Source organism: Hippopotamus amphibius, chromosome 11 (genome assembly GCF_030028045.1).
Source record: "Hippopotamus amphibius kiboko isolate mHipAmp2 chromosome 11, mHipAmp2.hap2, whole genome shotgun sequence".
Lineage (NCBI taxonomy): Eukaryota > Metazoa > Chordata > Mammalia > Artiodactyla > Hippopotamidae > Hippopotamus > Hippopotamus amphibius.
The window spans coordinates 37,779,742-37,804,177 of NC_080196.1; the positions used below are offsets into that span (position 1 = coordinate 37,779,742).

The 24,436-nt window shown below is 53.1% G+C and overlaps 1 protein-coding gene across 1 annotated transcript in view; it reads left to right on the forward strand.

The window, feature by feature from the left end:
• The window catches only part of KIF6 (kinesin family member 6), a 363,044-nt gene extending 351,502 nt beyond the window's left edge, over positions 1–11,542 (forward strand). Inside the window, exons 20-21 of the mRNA XM_057698188.1 lie at positions 8,778–8,867; positions 10,975–11,542. Of these exons, the coding sequence (XP_057554171.1) occupies positions 8,778–8,867; positions 10,975–11,542 (658 nt within the window). The remainder of the gene's footprint in view (positions 1–8,777; positions 8,868–10,974) is intronic.
• The last annotated feature ends 12,894 nt before the right edge of the window (positions 11,543–24,436 follow it).

Sequence of the window (24,436 nt, forward strand, 5' to 3'; positions counted from 1 at the left end):
GTGTAGGGACTTCCCTGACGGTCCAGTGGTAAAGAATCCGCCTTCCAGTGCAGAGGACGCGGGTTTGATCACTGGTCAGGGAACTGAGATCCCACACGCCGCTGGGCAACTAAGCCAGAATACCACAGCTACTGAGCTCACGTGTCTCAACTAGAGAGACTTCGTGCCACAAACTACAGAGCCCAAGTGTTCTGGAGCCTGTGTGCCACAACTAGAGAAAAAAAAAACCCGCACACTACAACTAGAGAGAAGCCTGCGTGCTGCAACAACAGATCCCACATGCCTCAGTGAAGATCCCGTGTGCCGCAACTAAGACCCAATGCAGCCAATAATAAAAATAAAATAAATACTTTTTTAAAAAGGCAGTGTAGATCCACAAAAGAAAAAATAGATGTTTGACTACATTAATATGAAAAATGCTGCTCTGTGAAAGACTCTGTTAAGAGAATGAAAAGGTAAACCACAGACTGGGAGAAAATATTTGAAAACATATATAAATGGGCAAAAGATATGAACAGCCACCTTCCCAAAGAAGATATACAGGTGGTAAATAAGTGCATGACAGGATGCTCCACAATCATATGTCATTGCAGAATTAAAAATTAAAGCAACAGTGTGATACCACTACACACCTATGAGAATAACTAAACTAAAATAAAACTGATACCACCAAATGCTGGTGAGGATGTGAAGCAACAGGAACTCTCATTCATTGCTGGTGGGAATGCAAAATGGCACAGCCTCTTGGGAGAAACAGTTTGGTGGCTTCTTACTAAACTAAAAACATTCTTACCTCAAGTCTGTTATCTACATCTGCATCTTAATTCTTGCCCTTTAGGACACAGGCTGGGGGGCGAAGGGGAAGCTGGGACGAAGTGAGAGAGTAGCATTGACATATATACACTACCAAATGTAAAATAGCTAGCTAGTGGGAAGCTGCTGCATAACACAGGGAGATCAACTCGATGATGGGTGATGACAAGGGGCTGGGACAGAGAGGGTGGGAGGGAGTTGTGGGAGGGAGCGGATATGGGGATATATGTGTAAATACATCTGATTCACTTTGTTGTACAGCAAAAACTGGCACAACAGTGTAAAGCAATTATACTTCAATAAAGAGCTTAAAAAAATACATTCTTACCATGTGATTCGGCAATCATGCTCCTTTGTGTTTACCCAAATGAGTTGAAAACTTACATCCACACAAAAACCTACATATGGTTGTTTTTAGCAGCTTTATTCATAATTGCCTAACACTGGAAGCAACCAAGATGTCCTTCAAAAGGTGAATGGAAAAGCAAACCAGTGGTACATCCACGCCGTGGAATATTATTCAGTGATAAAAGGAAATGAGCTATGGAGCCATGAAAATTCATGGAGGAAACTTAAATGTATGTCACTGTGTGATGAAGCTAGTCTGAAAAGGCTACAAACCGTATGATTCCGACTACAACATTCTGGAAAAGGCAAAACTATGGACACATGTAGAAAGATCAGCGATTGCCAGGGGGAGAGGGTAGGGGTGGAAAGGATGAATAGGAGGAACACAGGAGATTTTTAAGGCAGTGAAACTATACTACATGGTACTGTAATGATGTAAATACGATATTATGTATTTGTCAAAATCCATAGACTTGTACAACAGAAAGAGTGAACATGTAAGCTATGGGCCTCAGTTAATAATAATGTATCGACATGGGTTCATTGGTTGTAAAAACGTGCAACACTAATGCAAGATGTTTGCAATAAGGAAAACAACAAGCGGGGGAGAGGGTACACGGGAATTCTCTGTACTCTCTGCTTAATTTTCTGTAAACCTAAAACTTTTCTTAAAAATAGTCCATTCATTAAAAAAAGAAAAATTAAAGGCAGTGTAAGTGGGCAGCTGTGCTGCTCTGTGGCAATACAGAGCTTGGCATTCGTGTCCCACACGGGTCGTCTCTGTGCCTTCACTCGGGTACCTGCTACTCTCTGGAGTACTTGAGTTTACAACCCCTAATACCTTCGTGTGCCCTACACTGGGCCCCCTCCCTGAAACCCCAGGACTCCACAGATCATGTGTGAAAAACCTCAGTCCACCAGCCCAGGGGACAGAGCCTCCCGCAGTCATTGCTCTGGCTCCGTTCCGAGCCTCTCGTGTGTCTGCCACGTGAGAGTAAGCCCTGCTCCCCAGTGTGAAGCTTCTCAGAATCCCTGGCTATTTCCCTGGCCTCTTTTCTGATCTCTGCCATAGCTCCTACTGCTAAGAATATTCCACCTATCAAACAGGAAGCTCCATCTCTAATTTTTCTTTTGTTTCAAGACAATGAAAAGTGTGTGTGTGTGTGTACGTGTGCGTCGGGAAAGGCCCGGCAAACCTACACCAGGGCTATAAGGTAGAAATAGACGGTGCCTGCCAAGTGAAGTTCGGAACCTTGAATTTCAGAGGTGTGTATCAGATTACCTATGGGAGCTTCTCCCAAAATCTTGCTTCCAGATCTCTGCCCCCAGCCCCTTTGATGATGCTGGAAGGAGGGTCTTTGGGGAGCGGGCTCTCAGGCGGGCCCGGGGTGCTGTTCAGGCTCTGTCATCTGTGGTGGCGGCTGGCACGCTGGTGGGATCTCAGACCCTCGGCAGAGATTACCAAGTGTCCTGAAAAGTGTTTGTTAAGACACCTCGGCTATGAGCGGCCGGCACCCCTAAATGCCCCCCACACAGTAGGTCAGATACCAAAAAGAGTGAGTGGAAAGGTTACAGTAGACAGGTGAGAGGAAAAGCATCCTGCTAGGGACTGGGAAGGGCGAGGTCTCAGGCTCTGCCTCTGATGAAGAAATCACCTGTCACTGCTCTAAAAAGCTCGTGGAGAAGAGCTCACAGAGCTCTACGAGGGGTGAAGCAGGGAGGAGCCCCTGTCCCTGGTCTGCATGGCTTCACAGACATTCTCTGCAAGCAGCCAACAGTGGAGGATTAGTTGTTGGTGTCCTTAAATTCTCCAAGGAGACTTCTCCAAGGCTCTCTTCTCCTCTCCTGTCATTTTTCGAGTGCCCTAAGCGCCAGGCACTGAACACATGTATGATGTATGTGCTATCATTGTGCCCGTTTTACAGATCCGAACACTCGGGCTCCGAGAGATCAATTAACTTGTTAGGGTCACCCAGCTAATAAGGGCTGAGACAAGGATTGGAACCCAGGCCTGGCAGCATCTGGCCACCCCACCCCCCCACCCCCCCGCCGCCGACTGCTCCCATCAGTTCCCTTCAACCTTAAGGACCGTCCTTTAGGGGCACATGCATAGCCTGTCATTTAGTAAAAGGGGACACTTTCCCACCCATATTGTGTACTATTTCGTACAAACGTGTTTTCTTCATATTCTCCCAAGCACCAGGTCCTCCTGCTTGGGGTCCCCACTCTCTCCATGTGTCCATGGTCTGATTTTTCCCAGGAGACCAGGATTTTCAAAGAGCAAAGTTACAGCTCCTGAGAAGGCCATCTTCTGACTGGAACACCAGAGGTCCCCTCGATTAGGAATTCCAACCTGAGGATGGGATGACTGGTCCCATCATTCCGGTGGAGAAGCCCTTATATCTTCCCCATTTCACTAAAGAGAAAACTGAGGCCCAGGAAGGGACTGCAATGCTCTGAACTCTGGTTAACGACGGGGCGAGCTGCAGCTGCAGCCGAACTCCAGGCTCCATGCGGGGCAGCGGTTTTTCCTTCCTTCCTCCCTCCCCCGCTCTCCTGCCTCCTCCTCTCTCTGCTTCACTCCTTCACTCCCTTCTTCCCCCCCTTCCCTCACTTTCTTGCTCTGCCTAACCTTCCCCACCCTACATGCTTTTTCTCCCTTTTCTCATCTTCTTCCCGATGCTTCTCCCCCGTCCTCCCACGCTGCCTCTTGGCCAAGGCCACTCTCTATTGCTTGTCCGTGTGTCCATCCCTCTGCCAGCTTCTCTGAGAGAGTGTCCACCCTGGAATGGGTCTAAGAACTGGCCACTGGGCAGGCCTCGTAGGAGCTCCTTGGGAAACACCGTTAGAATCCTCCTCCAGCATCCACCTTGTCTGGGAAGCAGGGCCTGTCCTGGCCTGGCCTTCCTGGATAGTCCTTAGGTATCCCAAGTTAAGGTGATCCCTTGATGTGCTTGCCAAGAGATCCTTAACCTTGAAGTTCAGAACCTTGGATCTCAAAGGTGCCCGTCACCTCACCATAGGTTACCTGCAAGGAGTCCCCTCAGTTTAGACTTTGACAAAGGTTGCTCTTCTGAGCAGCGGGCCCTCAAGCAAGCCAGCCCCCGCATTGGGATCCCCTAATCTCATCTGTAAGATGCGTCAAGGTCCTTCTGACACTATTCTTCCCCGAGCAGTCTAGTGTCCCGGGGCCACTGAAGAGTGCTGGAGCGGGAGAGCAGGAGTCCAGCTGCCTGTCTCCCCTGAGCTCCAGAGAGGCTGCTCCTGATGGTCCCACTGCGGCCCAGGGGTTAGTCCTCTGCTCCTCAGGCTCTGACAGAACAGTGATTTCATCACTTCCCCAGGGATGCTCTGGGCCTATGGGCTGATCACACTAAATTCACAACACTCTTATGGGCAACCCAGGAGGCCTAATTATTATTTATATTACTTATTAATCCTTGTGAAGAAAGAGATCATTAGTTCTGCTGGCTGGTGTGCTCTCTCTCCAGTAGGAATATCAGCGTGAAAAATGAATTCACTGTCAAAGGCTGGTGGGTCAGGAGAGAGGAAAAAAGTCATTTGTGGAATGACCCTAAGGATTCAGAGGCCAAGCTATGGCATCCAGAGACGGGACGCTCCTGCAACCTCTGGGCTGGGGGAGTCACTCCCCTCCAGAGCCCCAAGCCTTCACACTGTGCCACCCTCCTGCGTGAGCTGCTCGAGGCAACAGGCTGGGCAGCTGGGCCTCTGCAGAGGGTGTTGCATGCCCCCTTCTGCCCTGCCACGTCCATCTCTGCCCTCTTCCGTCCACTCCCAGCCCTCAACAGTTGGCACCTGTGAACGCTCCCCGGAATCTTAGAAAAGGCTCTGCTGGGAAGCCGTTGAGTTCTTGAGCCATTTGTGTGCCAATAGCTTGATCTTACAAGACTTGCTACAGCTTCCAAACTGACCTTGACCTGGTGTCATCGCAGCACCTGCAGGATGAAAAGCCCTTTCTCCTGGCCTTGGTTCTCCAAAGAAAGGCATGCAGAGCCTGCCACCTTGTGGCTGCCTCTGGTCCTACAGTAGCCCTCACCAGACAGCACAGATGCTCAGTGCAGAGTCTCTGGGATGCTGGGAAATAGACATCTGAAAAAACAAAAACAAAACAAATGAAAAAACAGAAAAACATCCCAGGCTCTGATTTCCTTTCCTGTTCATAGGACCGAGTCCTGAGCCGGTGGAGACAGGCCCAGGGCAAGAGGCCCTGCCCTGGCTGAGGTGGAAGAGGGCTGGAACTGGGGAGGAAGTGGTGCCCATGGCTGGGACAGCAGGTTGCCAGGCCTGTGGAGAGCCCAGAGCTGATGACGTGGGCTGCGCAAAGCCCGAGCACCTGTCTCTAACCCTGCCCACCAATCAGCCCCAGAGTCCCCATCTGTAAAAGGAGGGCTCTGGCCAGGTGACCTTTTAGGCCTCTTTCTGCTCTGACACTGTGTCTAGGCAGGACATTGCAAAGCAAGGGAGGGGATCCCATCATGTCACTGGCATCCTGGGGCAGCTTGCCTCTCCACCTCCCAAGGGGTGCTGCTGGCTTCCACTGTTTCAACCAAGAATCCAAGGCAAGGAGCCCACATCACTTAAATGGGCAAAACTGCACCTGCGTGAGACGTTGGCTCTGGCTCCTCACTCAGGGAGCACGGAGCCAGTCAGCCAGGGCCATCCAGGGTCAGTCCACGTGGCCAGGGACAAGTCCTGTGTCTCTGGCATGTGTTTCTCCAGAATGCCAGGGTCAAGTCCGGTTAAGAAAGTACAAGTTCTGAAGCCTCAGAGCGTTGTGATTAGATCCTTTACTGCCACTTACCACTGGGTAACTTTTAGAATGTCTTTAACCCTCTAAGCCTCAGCTTTCTCATCTATACCACGGGGATGGTGAGGCTACTGAGAGGATTGAATGGAGTGATGTTTGCAGAGCACCCTCCCAGGACCTGGTGTGCAGATCATGTCTGTAAGTGCCAGTTGTGATCACTGATGTTTTTGTTCCACAGCCGGCACTTGCAGTGCTCTGACGATGAGAGGAAGTGTATAAACCATCTGTTACAGACTGAATGTGTCCCCAAAATTCATACGTTGAACCCTGATCCCCAATGTGATGGTATTAAGAGATGGGGCCTCTGGGAGGTGCTTTGGTCATGAGGGTGGGGCCCCCAAGAATGGGAATAGTGCCCTCATAAGAAGAGTCCAGGGAGCTAGCTCACTCTTTCTACCATGTGAGAGCACAAGAAGTCGGCAGTCTGCAACCCAGAAGAAGGCTTTCACCAGAACACAACCATGCTTGTACCCTGATCTCAGACTTGCAGCCTCTAGCACTGTGAGAAATGAATTTCTATTGTTATAAGCCACTCAGCCTATGGTATACTTTGTTATAGCAGCCCAAACTAAGTCAGAAATTAGTACCAGAAGTGGGGTGTAACTATAACAGATAACCAAAAATGTAGAAGCACCTTTGGAACCAGGTAATGGGTAGAGGCTGGAAGAGTTTTGAAGCACGTTCTAGAAGATGCTGAGATTGTCACAAATGAACTTTGAAAGGGAGTTCTGGTGAGGGCTCAGATAGGAAAGAGGAGAGCTATAGAGAAAGCTTCCATCTTCTTAGAGAATACAGAAATAATCATGTAGAGAATGTTGGTAGAAATATGGATGGTAAAAGCCATTCTGGTGAGGTCTCAGACAGAAATGAGAAATGTGTTATTGAACAGTGAAGAAAAGGTGATCTTATTATAAAGTAGCAAAGAACTTGGCTGAACTGTGTTCATGTTCTACGTTTTGTGGAAGGAAGAACTTGCAAGTGATAAAATTGGACGTTTAGCTGAGGAGATTTCTAAGTAAAGTGCTGAGGGAGAGGCTTGGCTCCTCTTGACTGCTTATAGTAAAATACGAGAAGAGAGAAATGAGTTGAAGATGGAATTATTAAGCAAAAAGGAACTAGAATTTAAAGATTTGGAAAATTCTCAGCCTATCTATATTGCAAAAACTGATAAAACATCAAAAGAGAATGAACGCTAGACTAGTGTGGGTGTGAATCCTGGATTTCATCAGCCTCCCCAGCAGGAAAACTGCCAGACTGAACTGAAAGGGAAGGAGATGGGAGGAAGAAAGGAAGGCTGCTGGACTTCTTGGATCTCACAGGATAGAACTATACAGCTATTCTGATATGAACGGGCACTAGCCTTTAAGTCAAGGGATGAATGACCCCAAAGGCAGTTCAGCGATCATCACAACTGCCTCCTCCATTTCAAAAGAGAGGACCATTGCCTTGCTTTCAACAGGCAAGACAGCCTCTGCCCAAAGCTGTGGGTGCCGAGCCGCTCAGCAGAACCATGAGGGCACAACCCCTGCCCAGCAGACCCCAGGAGTACCTCCACTCCAGTGGGTCCAGAAGACAGGACCTTCACCTCTGTGGGTCTGCAGGGTAGAACATCAAGCCAAAGAAGATTGTTCTCAAGCCTGAAGATCTCATGGAGTTTGCATTGCTGGGTTTTGGGCTTGCTTGCGACCTGTCACTCCCTCCTTCTCTCCTGTTTCTCCCTTTTGGAATGGAAATGTCTGTCCTATGCTTGTCCCATCATTGCATTTTGGAAGCACATAACTTGTCTGGTTTTACAGGTTCACAGCTAGCAAGGTAATTTTGCCTTAGGATGAATCATACCTTGAGTCTCACCCCTATCTGATTTAGATGATATTTCAATGGGTGAGATTTTGGACTTTAGAATTGATGCTGGCATAAGTCGGGGGCTGGTAGAATGGAATGAATGTATTTTACATGAGAAGGACATTAATTGGGGGAGGAGCGGGGTCAGGGGCAGAATGTTATAAACTGAATGTGTCCCCCAAAAATCCATATGTTGAAATCTAACCTCCAAAGTGACAGTGTTTGGAGGTGGGCCTTTAGGTCATGATGGTGGGGCCCTCATGCATGGGATTAGTGCCCTGATAAGAAGAGTCCAGAGAGCTAGCTCGCTCTTGCTCTACTGTGTGAGAACACAATGAGAAGTTGGCATTCTTGACCATGCTAAGACCCTGCTCTCAGACTTCCAACCTCTAGTGAGAAATAAATTCCAGTCCTTTAAGCCACTCAGTCTATGGTATTCTGTTATAGCAGCTTGAACTGACTAATTATCATCGGCAACAGAGGATTCTTGGCTTCTGCCATAGTCAGCTTGGGCTGCCATAGCAGAATACCATAGACTGAGCGGCTTAGACAAAGGGAATTTATTTATTTCTCACAGTTCTGGAGGCTGGGAAGTCCCAGATCAAGGTCCAGCAGGATCCATTTCTGGTAAGAACCCTCTTTTTGGTTTGCAGACAGCTGCCTCCTCTGTGTCCTCACATAGTAGAGAAACAGCTCTGATCTCTTTTCCTCTTCTTATAAGGGCATCCATCCTGTAATGGGCCTCCAGCCTCATGACCTCATCCAAGCTAATTACCCTACACAGGCCCCACCTCCAAATACCATCACACAGGGGATTCGATTTCCACATGTGAATTTTGGGGACACACAAAATTTCAGTCCATACAGCTCCTACATATAAACTCTAAATTTCTCTTCTGTAAACCTCCTCCCATACCTTTTCATTTTGTTGATTTGTCTTTTGCAGTGATGTGTATGCCAGGAAAATCCTGCCCTCACCTGGCCCCGTCCTGCACAGCCAGGAGCAGCGCAGCCCCAGCACCCCCTTGGAGGACAGGTCTGTGGTCTTCTCCCCCTCTGACACCTGTGACAGGTCCTGCTGTGGGTGCAGCGGGCTGAAACCTCCAGTCTGCTTCCCTCACAACCCAAGGAGCCCCTTGTGCAGTGGCCTCGCAGACAAGGCAGGCCTCCGCCCTGGTACCCCAGGAATTCCCTGGAATCTCTCCTGGATGCTGACTCCCAGAGCTGGGGAATCTTCTCCCAGCGTCGATGGGGCCCCTTGCAGGCGGAGTTGCTTGACGTGTCCTTGTTAATAGATGTACCTGGGGCCATTAAAGGAACAGGAGCCAGCCCAGGGGCAGTTCCACGTGGCCCACCAGCCCCACGTAAAGTCCCCAGGCGGGGAGGAGCACAGAGTTGACAAGCCTGGCCTCAGGCCTGCGAGCCATTAGCTCCAGGCTGAACAAAGCTGATGAGGCCTCTCCCCAGTGTATGCTCCGTGCCCTCTGACTAGGATGCCTGCGTGCCCTCCCTCACCTGGCAGGCCCTGCTCTTCTCTGCAGGCGTCCAAGGGTGAATTCCACCCACTGTCCCTCCGCAACTCTGCTTTAGTGCTTCTCGATGACTTGCCGCTGGAATGCCAAAAATTACATGTGATAATGAACCAACCCTTTGTCATTTACAATCCTCGCTGCCGTCTAAGTGCCATCTAAGAGCGAGGATACCATCACCTGCTGTGTGGAGTGCTGGGTGTGAGGATGGACGCTTGGCAGAGCCAAAGAGAGTGACTTGCTTTGAATTTTCTCAGGGGGTATTTTATGTATAGGAGTTGGATGGAAAAGGAGGAGAGAGAAGGGGACGTGCATCCCTCCCTTTTAAAAGGAATTTCCTTGAGTTATTTGTAGTGAGGTGGATGGACCTAGAGACTGTCATGCAAAGTGAAGTAAGCCAGAAAGAGAAAAACAAATACTGTATGCTAACACATATATATGGAATCTAAAAAAATGGTACTGATGAACCCAGCCTCAGGGCAAGAATAAAGATAAAGATGCAGATGTAGAGAACAGACTTGAGGACACCAGTTGGGCGGGGGGAGGGGGGGGAGGGGGCGGGGAGCAGTGCTGGGATGAAGTGAGAAAGTAGCATTGGCATATATACACTACCAAATGTAAAATAGATAACTAGTGGGAAGCTGCTGCATAACACAGGGAGATCAGCTCGATGATGGGTGATGACCTAGAGGGTTGGGATAGGGAGGGTGAGAGGAAGGCTCAAGAGGGAGGGGATATGGGGATATATGTATAAATGCAGCTGATTCTCTTTGTTGTATAGCAGAAACTGGCACAACAGTGTAAAGCAATTATACGCCAATAAAGAGCTGAAAAATAATAATAAATAATAAAGGGAATTTCCTTCTTAAGGGGATTTCACTTCTTCTTACAAATCTTATTGGCCAGAACCTGGTCACCTGACCACACATAGCTGCAAAGAAGGCTGGAAAATGTAGTTTTTTCCCATGGCAACTTGCTGGGCTAAATATTATGTTTCTGTTTTTAAGGAGAGAGGGGAGAAGAGTAGTCTCTGTCTTAGAAGCAGTTAGCTCAGCCAGGGTGAGGGACAGGAACACATAGGGACACATCCTAGAGGATATGACCTCTAAACTGGGTGCTGAAGGAGTCAGGCCCAAGGTAGAATAGGCTTGGTTTGGGCAAGTTGGGTGCGGGGGAGGGGGAAGTGGGGGGGAGGGGATGGAGAAGGTGCTGAGAGAAAGCGTGTGCAGCTGTGTAAAGGTCTGGGGGGAGAGCAGCGCAGGAAGAGGAGACAGCAAGACAAAGGGCCTGAGGCCAGAAGGAACTTGGTTAACAGAGTAGCAGGGTGGCCCAGCGCAGTGAATGGGCCCAGATCGCACAGAGACAGGGTTTCAATTTCATTCCAAGAGTGATGGGAAGCCACTAAGGGTTTGAGCCAAAGGACCAAGGGTCCTGTGGCTCGTTTGGGTGCAGAAGGATTGCTGCGGGGGCTGCAGGGGGTGGGGGTGGCGAGGGGGCGGCAGACCGCCGTCGCTGGGTGGCATCCAGCCCGTGAGCACGGGAAAGCACTGTGGAAAGGTGTGCGCGGGTGCCAAACGTAAGGCGTAGTAAAGCATGACCTGTGGCTGTCCCCAGGACCCCAGAGAGGCCAGTGTCATCGGTCCCACTCACGGGGGACAGCCAGACAGACTCGGACATCCTGGCGTTCATCAAGGCCAGACAGAGCATCCTGCAGAGGACAGGTCAGTGCACGTTCCCCGGTGGCTCCTCCAGGGCTGCGGTCATGGGGAGGCGAGGTGGGAGGCTAGAGCAGCAGGGAGCTGAGGATGAAACGGGAAGCTTCCGCGGGCTCCCAAAGCCTCAGGCCCGGCCTTGCAGTCACTTCACGTGTGCCTGCCTCAGCCTCCTCCTGGAGAAAGCTCCAGAAGGCAGCATCGGACACACCGAGACAGGCCACGCGGGTGGCCGGCCCGGGTGCCCTGCCCCGCTTGGCAAGCTGCTTTCCCTCCTGCAGGTCTTCAGCTCCTCTTGTTGCCTGTCCCCGGAGCCTGCCCCCCTCTGCCCAGCCCTCGCCAAACAGGAAGGGCTGAGTGCTGGTTTGGTAACTTGTTTAACCGCTGGCTCAAAATCTCACTCTCCTATTGGAGCGTGGTCCTTGCCACTGAGTTGCAGATGTCAACACCGCTTGAAGGCCCAGGCCTGAGGACACGGTAACAGTTACAGGAGAAACACGTGGTGTGTGAGAAACAGGAAGAGAAAGAGAAGGCCCTTCCTGGCCCCGTCACTGGCCTCTCCCCTTCCTCTTTGCACCTGCCCACCCGCCATGGACAGGACTTCTCCCCTCCTTCCTTCTCCCTGGAGACCCACAGGACATGGACTCCATCCAGGGCCCCTGACCCCAGCCCTGCTTTTAGTCCTAGCCTTGTCCCAGTGCTGTAATCCAAAGGCTACTGGTCAGGCTTAGCACTGCTTTCATGCAGCAGCAAGGCACCCTGACGGGTAAAGCGGCAGACTCGGGTCCTATGATGGCCGACCCCTGCCCCCAGAGGCCTGCACGCAGCTTCACCGCCAACGCCCTGCAGTCTAGACAGCCGGAGGTTTGCACTCGGATAGGGCAGCCCAAGGAAAGGGTGGCCTTTGTCATGTCGTCCTCACCCTCGCTGGGGTGCCCGCCCGCTGGCTGTCCTCTCTTCACCACGGGCATCAGCACCATCGTCAGGTCTTTCCCGAGACCTGCGACCTGCCGGCTCTGCCACCACCCTGACTCCTCGACCACATCACTGGCCTTCTCTCATCCTCCGGTTTCTTGTCTAAAAAAAGAAGAAAGGAAAAACTGAGTCCAGACTCAGTGCTCTCCAAGACCCCATCTCTCCCCCGAATACTCTAATGATGTGTATCAGACACAGAACAATACTGAACAGCCAATCCGTGAAAGAACTCTGTGTTTATTAGGCACCTGCTGTATACCAGGCACTGCACCCGTGCTGGGGCCGTATCAGTGAACAAGATGGATTCGAGCCCTTGACATTCTGGAAGGAAGGAGACAGGCAGTGAACGTGTCAACAAAGACATTAAGGTCATCTGAGTTGCCAATAAGTGCTCTGAAGTCGCTGAAATATGTAATGTGTAGAGGACCCACCCTGCCCCCCCCCACCCCCCCAGGGAGACTGCTTTTAGCTGGACAGGGTGCCGGGGGTGGGGAGGGGTGTGTGTAGAACTTGAACCTGATGGCTGAACAGTGAGGATGGCGCAGCCATGAGGTTCTGGGAGTGAGCCTTCCACTCACTCTGGGAAGAGCAGAAGTGACCAGCCCTGGAGGGGAAGCAGCTTGGCTTGGCCACGGGGTGGGACACAGGCCAGCGTGACTGGGGGCCGAGCTGGGAGCACGGCCAGATCACACGGACCTTGTGGGTGAGGGTCAGGGCCTTGGCTTCCATGCCAGGTGTGGTGGGAACCCTGTGAAGAATTTAAACCATTAGCGTGGTGTGACCTGATCAGTGCTTTCAAAAGCTCTCGCTGGCTGCTGTGTGTCGTGTACGTTGTGGAGGACCAGCAGCCGCACACCTCAGGGAAGTACCTTCCCGGGAAGGTCCAGGGGCAAGAGTGGCCTGGACTTCCCCGCAGCCGGGACGGGACGTGTAAGGGTCACGAAGACTTGTTTATATACTGAAAGGGAAGGTTCAGTAGGTGGGGGAAGGGAACTTATGATGTGAGAAAGAGGACCAAAACGGCAGGAGCAAATCCTCTGAGGAAGCAGAGGGGATGATGCCCAGGGCACAAGTGCAGAGAGCGTTGGCTTTGGGGGCTGGGAGGCACCCCCATCCCCCACGAACAAGTTCATAGACGTCAACCGTCATTTGTCCCGTCAAGAAGTCTACAAATAAGCAATATTTTAACGTTATGTTTAGTCAGCTTTTGTTCACATAATAGAGATGTTATCCAGCCCTCTCAGAAGGGAAGAGGCAGACACCCAAGGTCTATGTCAGGACGGCGTCTTCATGCTGACACCAGGCCCAGCGGGTGCAGAGAGCTGGGCCGAAGACTGGGGCACTTTTGTGATGATGTGTGTGCAGGTTACCGGTTATGTGTTTTTTTCACATATATTATTCCATGTGATTCCCACCCCCCACCGCCCATAAGGTGCACAGAACCAAGCGTGTGGGCCCCCTTTTGACAGGAGAGGAAACTGCTCCCACATGGCAGGGCCAGGAGAACCAGGCCTCCTGCGCTCTCTCCACTGGGCCACGCGGTCTGGAAAGCCACCCTGCTGGCCGGTGTTTTCTCTTGGCCTCCACCCTCCCTGCAGCTGGGGAGCTTTGTTCTCCAAACAGACTGCTGCCTGGGAGTCGTTCATCAAAACAAACAGACGTTCGAGTGTCCAATTTTTATTCTCAAGGGAAGGAAAATAATCCCGGGTTCTTAGTGACCATTAGGCCACAAGGAAGCTGAAAACAGGGTGACGAAGGGGTCCCCTCCAGCCAGGTCGGGGCTGAGGGGCAGCAGGTGCAGCCTCTCCCGACCCAGCAGATGGGCCGGGGCCCACCGCGCTCATTTACTACCCAGCCCACGTATCAGGCCTCCCTGGCAGGCAAACACACAGGCCGGGGCCAGGCACCTCCCCAGCCAAAGCAAACACTCCCTCTCCCCTGCCCTGGGCCCCTCTGCCCTTAATTCAGCAGCGCTGTCTGACCGGGCTCCTGCAGCAGTGCTCATTATGCGGAATTTGTGACCGTCAGCCTGGAAGCAGGAGCCCAGAAAGGGTGATTTAACACAAGCCTCGCCCGCCAGCTCTCAGACTTCACCAAGGGCCAGGATGAATCTACTTGATTTAGGATTCGTGGAAAAGCCGCAGAGCATTTAAATCCCCGCCAGGGGCGCACGTGGACAGGTATATCTCCCCCGAAAGGGGCGTTCGTCATCCACGGTGTCAAATCTGCTGTTTCTAACTGCCAAGGATGGCTGTAAGAGCTGAGAAGATGAGATTAACCCCTTTCCAAAGTGCCCTTTTTTTTTTTGAATCTTCCTTAATCCCTGGGTTTGGAAGTGTTTCCATCTGGACAGGAACCTTGCTGTGACCCCCGTGACCACGACACCCTCTTCTCCAGCTGGTGCCAGGAAGAGGCTCCAAAGCCCTCTGAGGCCCCAACCCCAGCACCTCCACTCTGAGAAGCCCCCCACCCCACCCCAGCTCTCTCCTTCAGTCAGGGGCTCTCCCAGGGAAATGGAAGGAACACAGATCTGGGAGGGAAGAGACCCAAACACAAGGGCTGTCTCCGCCCTGGGCAACCTTAGGCAGGTCACCTCCTCCAGCCTCCCTGTCAAATCTGCCAAGTTCAGATCCCACGTTTGCCTGGGTGGTCAGCCTCTCCTGAGATAATGTCGTAAAGTCCCTCGTAAACTGCCTAGCACCAGGGAGGCATCAGCAGGGAAGTTGGCCTCTGCGGTGAGAACTGGTCCAACATGGTCAGGTGTGATTGTTTTTTAAGTGGTGTAGCAGTACCCTCCATTCTGAATCTACGGTCACAGAATCCCAATATGGACTGACAGCTCCAGCACTTAAATAAGGTTCATAAAGTAAAGAAAGAACACTTAACGGCACATTTGTTGTGGGTTGAGGTCCATCTATGTGAGAAGCTGTGTCTTGGAGTCTTGGGCGCTCTGAGCCCAGCCCCGCGCCGTTTCTTCTCAGCCCCACCCCCACCCCCAGTCATCACTGCAGGCAGGTGTCTGACGGGGGTGGGCAGGCAGTGGCAGCCCTGGGGTGGCAGCTGGCTCAGACTCCATACCACTAATCCTGGCCCTGGATGCTTGTCGGTGCAGAGGAAGCATCAGACCCGTGACCTACCCAGCAGCTACATGGCTGGTGGTCCCCAGCACCTGCCCTCGCCAGTCCTTGGGATAAAGAGATGAAAGCATGGGTTTCGGCCTGGCTGTTCATCAGAATCGCCTGGGCCCACCCCAGAGATTCTGATTTAACCCGTCCTGGGAGTGGCCTGGGTATGAGGAGTCCTAAGGGTTCCCCGGGGTTTTCCAACGTGCGGCAGAGCTGGGAACCGTGGATCCAGGGTGACTAGAACACATCACCTTCCCATGCTCTGGTGTGTCTGACATACTCCCTTCCTGGTGCGGGATTCATTTAGGACAGCTAGGAATGTCTTACAAATAAGGACCAACTCTGTTTAATTAAACAGTGAGGCCAGCCTGGGGTCTTGCACACAGAACTAGATCTGAAGGACCAAGGGCTCATAACCTTGAATTGTTTTCCACCTCTTCCTCCCCGTTACCTCCCACGTTCAACGTGTCGCAGAGAGTTACCAACTCTCTCTCAGTGACAGCAAGCGGACCACGCCCACACTCCCCCCACTACCAGGTCCCCACCGCCACACCCAGACGCCTGCAGCTGCCTCAGCCCTCCATCTCTGCCCACTGTGTTCTTTACCCAAGAATCTTCAGAAATGCCCTTTTGCTCTTATTATGATAGCCAAACTGTAAGCAGATTAACTGCATGTCACTCATACGAGTTCTTCTCACACTCTTCTGGTCCAGGGAGTCTGGGCAGGGCCCGTGACTCTGCATTTCTTAACAAGCTCCTGGAGATGCCAACGCTGCTGATCGGTGGACCACACTTTGCAAAGCAAGGAGCCATGCTAGCTGCCTTGCTTTTTCCGGGTACCTCGCCTGCTCCAGCAATCTGGAAATGAGGAAAGTGAGGCCCAGAGAACAAACGTATTTTTCACAAAGTCACACCACAAGTTGGGAACCATCCTGGCTAGAACTCAGGGGTCCTGCTTCTTGGCCCAGAGAACCCTTCTCCATGTCCAGCCATGGAAGGCTACGGGGTGCAACCACGTGGTCAGGAGGAACCATCAAGGAATATAATAAACATCTGGGGCAAAAAAGCAAGAAGAGAATCTCTGCGAGAATTAAGTAGGAATGTCAGTGAAAACCGTGGGATTGGAGGACGAGGGTGGGTCATGACTCAGAGAGATGAAACCTCTGCAAAGGGCAAAGGAGACGTTTCCTTCAGTGCTTGGGAAGTAAATGCAGCCCCGGGGAGTCAGGCCCTGAGAGGCGCCTTGACCAGCACCCAGGGGTGTGGCCTGCATCCTCCTCCCCTGGCCCTTCCGTCCGGGAGAGGTCTGTGCCCCTCGCACAGCTTAACCAAGAACATCTGTCTCCTTTCAGGTTTCCAGTAAGCGTCCGCCATGCGTTGTGGCAGCAAGAACGGAGTACAGATGAAGGCCCTGGCTTCAGCAGTGATGCGTGGGCTGCTAGGAGCAACTAGTGACTTTGATTCTGGTGGAGGGGGCTGTGTTTCTTTAAGGATGGGGTCCTGGAGGCCGCCAGTGAGGCTGGGGCCAGGCTTCCGGCGCCATCCTTGCTGTGGGTGCTGGCGCTGCTGGCAGCCAGGGTTCTGGGGGCAGGGTGAGGGCGTCACTCACTCTTGTTATGGTGCTTCCTGCAGATGATGATAAACTCTGCGATTATGAAAGAGCACCATCCTCGTGCAGTGGCAGGGGCAGCGTGCACTGGCAGAACGAGGGGGAACTAATCATGGGTTATCTTTAGCTCTTCGCCCACCCGCTCCCCTGCCCCAGCTCCTGGTTGAGAATCCCAGGAATGGCTGGGGCAAGCCACACAGCAGGTCAGAACCAAAGACAAGGCAGTGGAATGCAGGGCATCTTGATGGCCAGTCCCGGTCTCCCAGGCCACACCCTCCACCATGGCCCGGATGACCCGTAGGCGGTGCCTGATCAGCTGTATCTCCAGGGAGCCACCCCACTGCCCCCACGGCAAGGTCTTAGGACACGGCAGCACCCAGAGAGCACAGACGGCTCCGGGAGCTCCGCAGAGAGCTGAGAGGGGCAGTGTGGGCGCCGTGGGCCTCACCCTGCCTCTTGGGGCTCTGCAGGATTTGTTCCCAGAGGGGAAACGTCCAGGGGTCTCGTCTCAGGAGCCCTCTCAGCATTCCAGACACAGAGCCAGTGGCCGGTGGGCCGCCCCCCCGACCCCACCCCGGAGCCCCTCAGGGAACTGCCAACAGGGACCTGCCTGTCCTGCTCAGCGCTGTGTCCCCTGCACCAGGCGGTACTGCATTCATGAGTGGCAGAGTCAGAGCCAGCTCCCCTGCTTCTCAGGCCGCCACGGCCTCCCTCGGGCTCTGTGACTGAGGCCCACTGGGCATCCTGGCCCTCACAGTTCTGTGACACGTGGTAAGTCCTCAGGAAAGTCCACAGAACTGGGGGGGGCCCTTATAGCCTCCCAGGAGTCCACAGGCACACACATAAAGACACGCACACTCTCTCTCTCTCAAGAGCCCGAGGATGGCACGGAGTGGGCCAGAGGCCCTCAGAAACAGCTTCAGGGTACCCGGCACACCTTAGCGCCCCCGCCCTCTGCAGCTGCTTAGTCTGTGGTCTGTAGCTCTCCTGCCGAGAACTTATCTCCTGGATCCAAAGGCCTTATTGACAGGGACGTGTGGTGTGACCCCACACAGGGTGCAAACCCGCCTCCTAGAACAATCACTAAGGCGGGAGAGGAAATCAAGAAGAGAAGCACACAGATGGCTCCGAAGTCCCTCCCCGGGGAAGCCGGCCTCGGACGTGGACCCCTGCTCCACCATGAGGCAGGTTCCCCAGAGCTCTCTGGCCCCTGCAAATGGAAGAAATGGATGAAATGTTCTGAAAAGACTCTCCAGCAATGCTCCCAGGCTCAGTGGAGCCATGAAGGGCCCAGAGCGTCTGAGCTCCCTCCGGGCTACAGTGTGGAGCTTTGCAAAACGTCCTCCAGAAAGCGGCCCAGCCAGTGACTCCAGCCCATTTCCTCCTGGCACTGAACTGGCTCTGCCATTCCCTTGACAGGAAGTATTAGGCGGAGGGAGGTGTAGAATCTGACTTTCTCGGATCTTGAAGAAGGGGATTTTTAGAAAGCAGATAAACTGTGGTAGATTGAATAACTAGCCTTAATTCTTCACTCCCTGTAATAGAATTATACATCCAAAGCTTTGCCAGGCCTCATGGGAGCAGAGTACACTTCCATACCCCTTAAATTTGGGCTTGGCCCTGTGACTTGCTCTGGTCAGTGGGATGTTGGCAGATGTGACACAAGCAGAGGCATGAAATGTGCTTGCATGGTCAGGCCTGCCTCTTGCACGCCAGTGATCTGCTTGGGAAGAACATGCCCTGGTGCTGCCCCTTCAGCCTACATCCCAGAACATGCAGTGAGCAGACCTGAGCCCAGCCTGCAGCCTGGAGCCAAGCGCCACAGCACTGGAGGCTGGAGCAGAGTTCCCCCATCGTGCCCAGCCCACGTCAGCTGCGCCCCGGCTGATCCGAAGACCCGTGCTCCCAAGAATAAGTGACTGGTTGTCAATAGCCACTGAGACTGGGGTGGTTACTTATGAAGCATTGACTGTAGCAATAGCTACAGACATTGCAGCCCAGAGACAGTACCTGACCAGACCTGGAATTTCTCAGCATTCATTCTATGCCTCCATGCTGCCTACTGAAAGGCACGTGAAAAAGTGGGACTGCAACTTATGGCCATGATAGAGCAGCAGGGACCTGATTTAGCATCCTGCTTTAATCAACCTAAGACTAGACTCTGAAGTGAGCCCTACACAGTGTCCCCGAGGGCCCTGCAGGGTGGAGACCCTGTTGCCCACAGCAGTCACCTGCTCCATCACACATGCTGTGTGGGCCGGCTTCCTCCCTGTCTCCCTTCCCCACTTTCTTGGGATCCTTTCCTGGGATCACTTCCTAGATGAGGTCCTCTCACCCACATTTGGCCTCAGAGTCTGCTCTAAGGTCAATCCAGCTTAGGCAGGGACATCCATTTCAGAGTCCGGGCGGGGTGGGGGGTCTTGCATCAAGCTCTCTGGGCTGGTGAAAACGGGAGCTCCCCCAACTTCAACCAGAGCCCTGCTCTCAGCTGTGCTATACACTGGGACTCAGGGAAAGATTTCTCATGAGAACGGAATCCTGCTGCGCCAGTAAACTGGAAATTTCTGAACAAGATGAACAACTGGTATGTTTGTTTGACTGTTTATCTTGAGCCTTTCCCTAAAACCACCTCTCAGCTTTCCCCTCCCTCTGCAGGTCACCCTGTCAGGCTGGACCCCCCCTGACATCTTACTCTCTGGCCAGGAGGGCTGAGAAAGCCCCCCACACACCTGCAAGCCCGGCCTCCACACAGGAGGCTCTCCCACGCCCTTCGCTGTGGGAACACTGCCAGGAGCCCAGGCAACCACACACAGAGCTTGTCGCTCTGGCCCCATGCGCCAGCTTGTAGGTGGGCTCCGTTAGGGCGGCAGGATCTGAAACCAGAGCTCCTTCTCTCCCCCTGCCATTTCTCCCACAGGGGACGTACCTGGGCCAGGTGGGCCTTAGCCCTTCCCCTTAGTTCCAATCTGGAACATTCCCTCTTCACGCGTGCAGATACGTGCCTATCGAGTGGCTCTGCGAGTGAATACCGATGTTGGACGGCGGGTGGGCGGGCTGAGCGTCCCCTCATCTCCAGGCTCATTCAGACGGAAAGAGGCCCGAGTCCAGCTGCTCTGTTTGCTCTGCCTCCTCTGCCCACTGTACGTGAAACTGACCCGGGGTGGGGGGGGGAGGTTTGCTTTTCCTCTTTTTCCTCCAGTCTCCTTATTAGTTCAGCCTCAGAAGGTCCCTTATCGCTGCCGGATGTCAGGCCACACTCTGCCATCAGGCCTGGCCATGTTCGACTCTCCATTAATTGATTTTGCCCCCCCCCCGCCCCCGCCTTGGGAAGCACAAATTGGCTCTGCCCATTAGCAGCAATAATTCCCTGAAAGGGGTTATAAATCATGCCCTGCGTCCATCCATCGCTCACAGCGGAGTGGTGCCCACGTGGGGAGGTGTCAGGCAGGGGGAGGGGACGTCTGACGGGCAGGGGAGGTTCCTGCAGGCCTGCGGGTTCCCTCCTAAACCTGACGAAGCCAGGCCACAGCCAAGCAGGGAAGTAGCCAAAGCAGGTAAGAGCGCACAGAGCGCACCAACTAGTGAGTATTGAACAAGTGAAGGGGGGGACAGGGGGCTTCCTCTGCGGGGCGGAGGGCTCTGAGGGCCTCTCGAGCTGACCTCCACCAAGTCCACCATGACGTCTCCATTCTTTAGCTCTGTGGCCCCCTTACGCCAGAAGAGCTCCTGGGAAAGACTGTCTCAAACGCCAGTCAGGTGCTTCAGGTAACACCCTGCCAGAGGGGAAGCCACAGCAGCAGGGGAGAGGCGGGAGGAGGCCCTCGACAGGGGGTCCCTAGAGGAGTGGAGGGCTTGGCCCACAGTGACCCCCGCACCCCTTCCTGCCCAGGCCTGGAGGGAGCCGGGGCTCCACGCCGGCTGCTCCTGTCCCTCCCCGACCCGTCACAGACGGCCCGCCCCCACCGCGCTCGCCCCTCTCTCCCTTCCTTTCCCTCCACCTGACAACAACCACCACCACCTGCCGCTACCTGTAGACCGTGTCCAGACCCAGCGAGGACACTCAGGCCAAAGAGGTTGCTTAGACCTGCCCAAGTCCCCCAGACGGCAGCCAATGAGCTTTCAAGAGAGGTCAAGAGAGGACTCTTCACGTATGGAGCTTCTCCAGGGCAATAAAATGGGATCTATCACACGGCCTGGCAGGTACAAGCACAACCCTAGCTTAGAGCCAGGACGTAGCAAGTCTGCAGTGACAAGATGACAGCCAGCCCTCTTGCCCGGCTTCTCCAAAACACGAAGAGGAAACAGTCAAGGGGGAGACTCGTGACTCTAGACCGCTTGCTTCTGCCCCGAGACAAGCCCTCCTCCCAGCATGGTGCTGTCTGGGAAAACTCTAGGTGTGAGGAGGGCCTTACAGAAGATGGTTCTAGACCCCCAGGTGGCCTTGGGGACCCAGAACCAGCAGGACTGCAGAGACGGCACCTGCCACCCACAGACTGGGCCCCACCTAACCCACAGGAGGATGGGGTGCTGCAGGGGACGCCTGGGCCTGCCTTCAGCACTTTACAGCACTGGGATGTTCCTAACGTATAGCCTCCACGTCCCCGCTTGCACCTCCACCCTCTGTGCGTGTGTTTTGTTTTGGCCTTAGAGCAGGTGAGGACCCCAGTGTCCTCACGACCACTCCCTTGAGCATTCATACACTTGAAAATAGTAACATTCTCCCCTTGCTTTTATTTTCTATGAGACGTCTCTCCCTCCCTCTCCCTCTCTCTCTCATTACACAGACTATGGCTGCTTACCCAGGACATAACACCCACGATGTCTGCCTCCACACTGTCCCTTCCAAGTGACACCTGTACATGTGATGCTGCCATCACCAGCTGAGGGTGGTGCATGACCCAAGGATGGCCAGATACCTGTGAAGCAGCTCACATGAAAAGGTGCTCTTGGACCCCCAGGCTTTGAGAGGATTTGAGCCAAGAAATACCAAGAGGGCAATGGGAGCTGGTGCTGACCGGATGCCGGGGGTCGGCCTGGAGCAGAACTCCAAGGCAGAGACACTGGCTAGGGGGGTGGGGGGGTTGGGGGGGTGGAGCAAAGGGAAAGAATCAGCACTGGGATGGGACGAGGGGAGGGGCACCCTAAGGGGGTGGGGCAGGGCACGTTAACGGGAGAGTTAGGCGTGAGGACATGGCTGCTCCTGGCTTCCTACCATGAATTATTTCAATTGCTTGAAATAACCTGAATGTGTTCCTATTCCTTCCAACTCAAATAAGCCTTCAACAATTAAAAGCAAACTTATGTAAGCATTGGGAAGTGAACAGAATACCTAACATGGCTTAAACAAATAGGACTTAAGTTTTAAACGTTTTAAAATCTAGAGGTAGGCACGTGCGGGGATCAGCTGAGCATCCTTGCGATGCTCTTGACCTCTTCCCCAAGGACAGGCAATGGCTGAGCAGGTGCCAACATCCATGCATTCAGGACAGGTGCGGCCACCTGCAGCCCAACCCTTGGTCTGGATGGAACACCTTTGTCCCGCACCTCTGCAGCTGCCTTAGCCCACATTTAATTGGCCAGAACTGGGTCACGGGCAGCCCCAGCTGCAAGGGAGCTTGGAAAGTGGGTGCAAGGGGCAGTCAATTCCCGACCCCCTCCCTCTTTCTGGGCCCCTCTCCTCTGCTTTAATGTGAGTTTGCTTCCAGTGGACTGGCCACACCTGGGGCTCCTCAGTGGACGGTCCACAGGCTCCTGGAGCAGTTTTGCCTGTAGGTGCAGAGCCAAGGATGCCCAAACGACTGCCTGGGCTGGGAATGTGAAAGCCCGACCTCCCTGCCTCCAGGGGACTGACTGGCTGTGCTTCACATGCCAGGGCTCCCCAGGAACCAGGAGGAGCCCAGCACTACGGTGCCTTGTTTGGCCCCACTTGCCCCACACCCCTATGTGTCTTCTCTTATTCCACTGCCCATACACTGAGCCCCCTCTCAGGGCTGCTCCTGAGACAGCGAGGAGTGGGGTTATCACGATGGGTGAGACCGGTCATGTTCCACTGCCTGGGGCTGACATCTACAAACATGGGTTCTGTTAGCCGGGAAGCAGGGAAGGGCTACCAGGCCGGCAACTCACAGTGTCTGCTGGCGCAGCTCATCAAGGAAAACACCAAAAAACACGAGCAGAGAAGTGGCAACCCTCACACACTCCTGCAGGGGATGTAAAATGGTGTAACCACTTTGGAAAACAGTCTGGTGCTTCCTCAAAAAGTTAAACATGGAGTGACCACGTCACCCAGCAATTACACGCCTAAGTTCATACAGGGGGGAAATGAAAACATACAGCCCCACAAAAAAAAAAAAAAAACACTTGTACATGAACATTCAGAGCAGCATTATTCATTAGAGCCAAATATCTATCAACTGATAAATCAATATGTGAAATGTTGGTATATCCGTGCAATGAAATACAATTCAGCCATAAAGAATGAAGTACTGATACCTGCTACACTGTGGATGAACTTTAAAAACATGCTAATTGAAGAAGCCAGACACAAAAGGTCACATAGTGTGTGAGTAAATGTATATGAAACGTCCGGACTAGGGAAAACCCGAGACAACAAGTTACAGGTTTCCAGAGGCCGACGGGGCAGGCTGGGTGAATAGAGGTGATAGCTAAAGGGCACAGGGTTTCTCTCTGAGGTGAAAAAAATGTTCTAAAATTGATTGTGGGAATGGTTGCAGGACTCTAAATATACTTGAACAGAGAAACCATTCAATTGTATACTTTAAACATGTGAATGGTAGTATGCGAATTACCTCTCAAAAAAGCCATTGCAAATACACACACACAAGCAAAGAAGAGAAAAAGAGGAAAACACCCTCAATGTCACCCACCCAGAGTGAACCACTGTTAACACCCCAGGACCAGGAGGTACTTGTAGCTTCTTTTTACTCACACATGCATCTCACCAACATAGCCTCCCAAGGGAACCCGCTAAGGATTACAAGCAAGGAACATTTTCAGCAAAAGCTCTAAAGCAAGTGCACCTAATTCATCAGGAGCATCACCTCTCAGCCTGTTCCTGATGCAGACTGTCATTGTCTGTTTGCTCTGCCCTGATTTGTCACCCAGTTCCCTGATCCTCGGGTTTTCCCAATAGGCAGGTCCATCCCTCTAGCCCCATTTCATAGCCAAGGCAACTGAGTACAAGGTCTATTCACACCCATTCTGATTTCCTTCCATATCCTAAGCTTGGGGGCTTGAAGATGTCATGGTAAGGAGCTGCGGGATTCCTGCGGGGCCTGGGTAGAGTGAAGGGAGCATCCGATTTGGCCCCAAAATGCCCACCCAACTTGGAGGCACAAGGCGAGACACGATGGCCTCAGGAGGACTGTTAGGCCTCTGAGGGGTCCCTGCCCCTGACTTGCTGCTCTCCGTGGAAAAAAAAAAAAAAAGACTGGGCGGGGGGTGGCAGGCCTGTTTGCACTCTTGGCACTTAGTGCAGCCAAGCTGAGCCGCACTGTTCAAACAGACTCCCCAGCCTCCGGACACCTGTGCTGAGGAGGGCGAGGCAGGCAGGAGGCTGGGCGCAGGTCCCTGGGCACTTCCCGCCCCTGAACCCACAGCCAGCCCCACGGCCCTGGCAGAGTCCTGGGCACGCC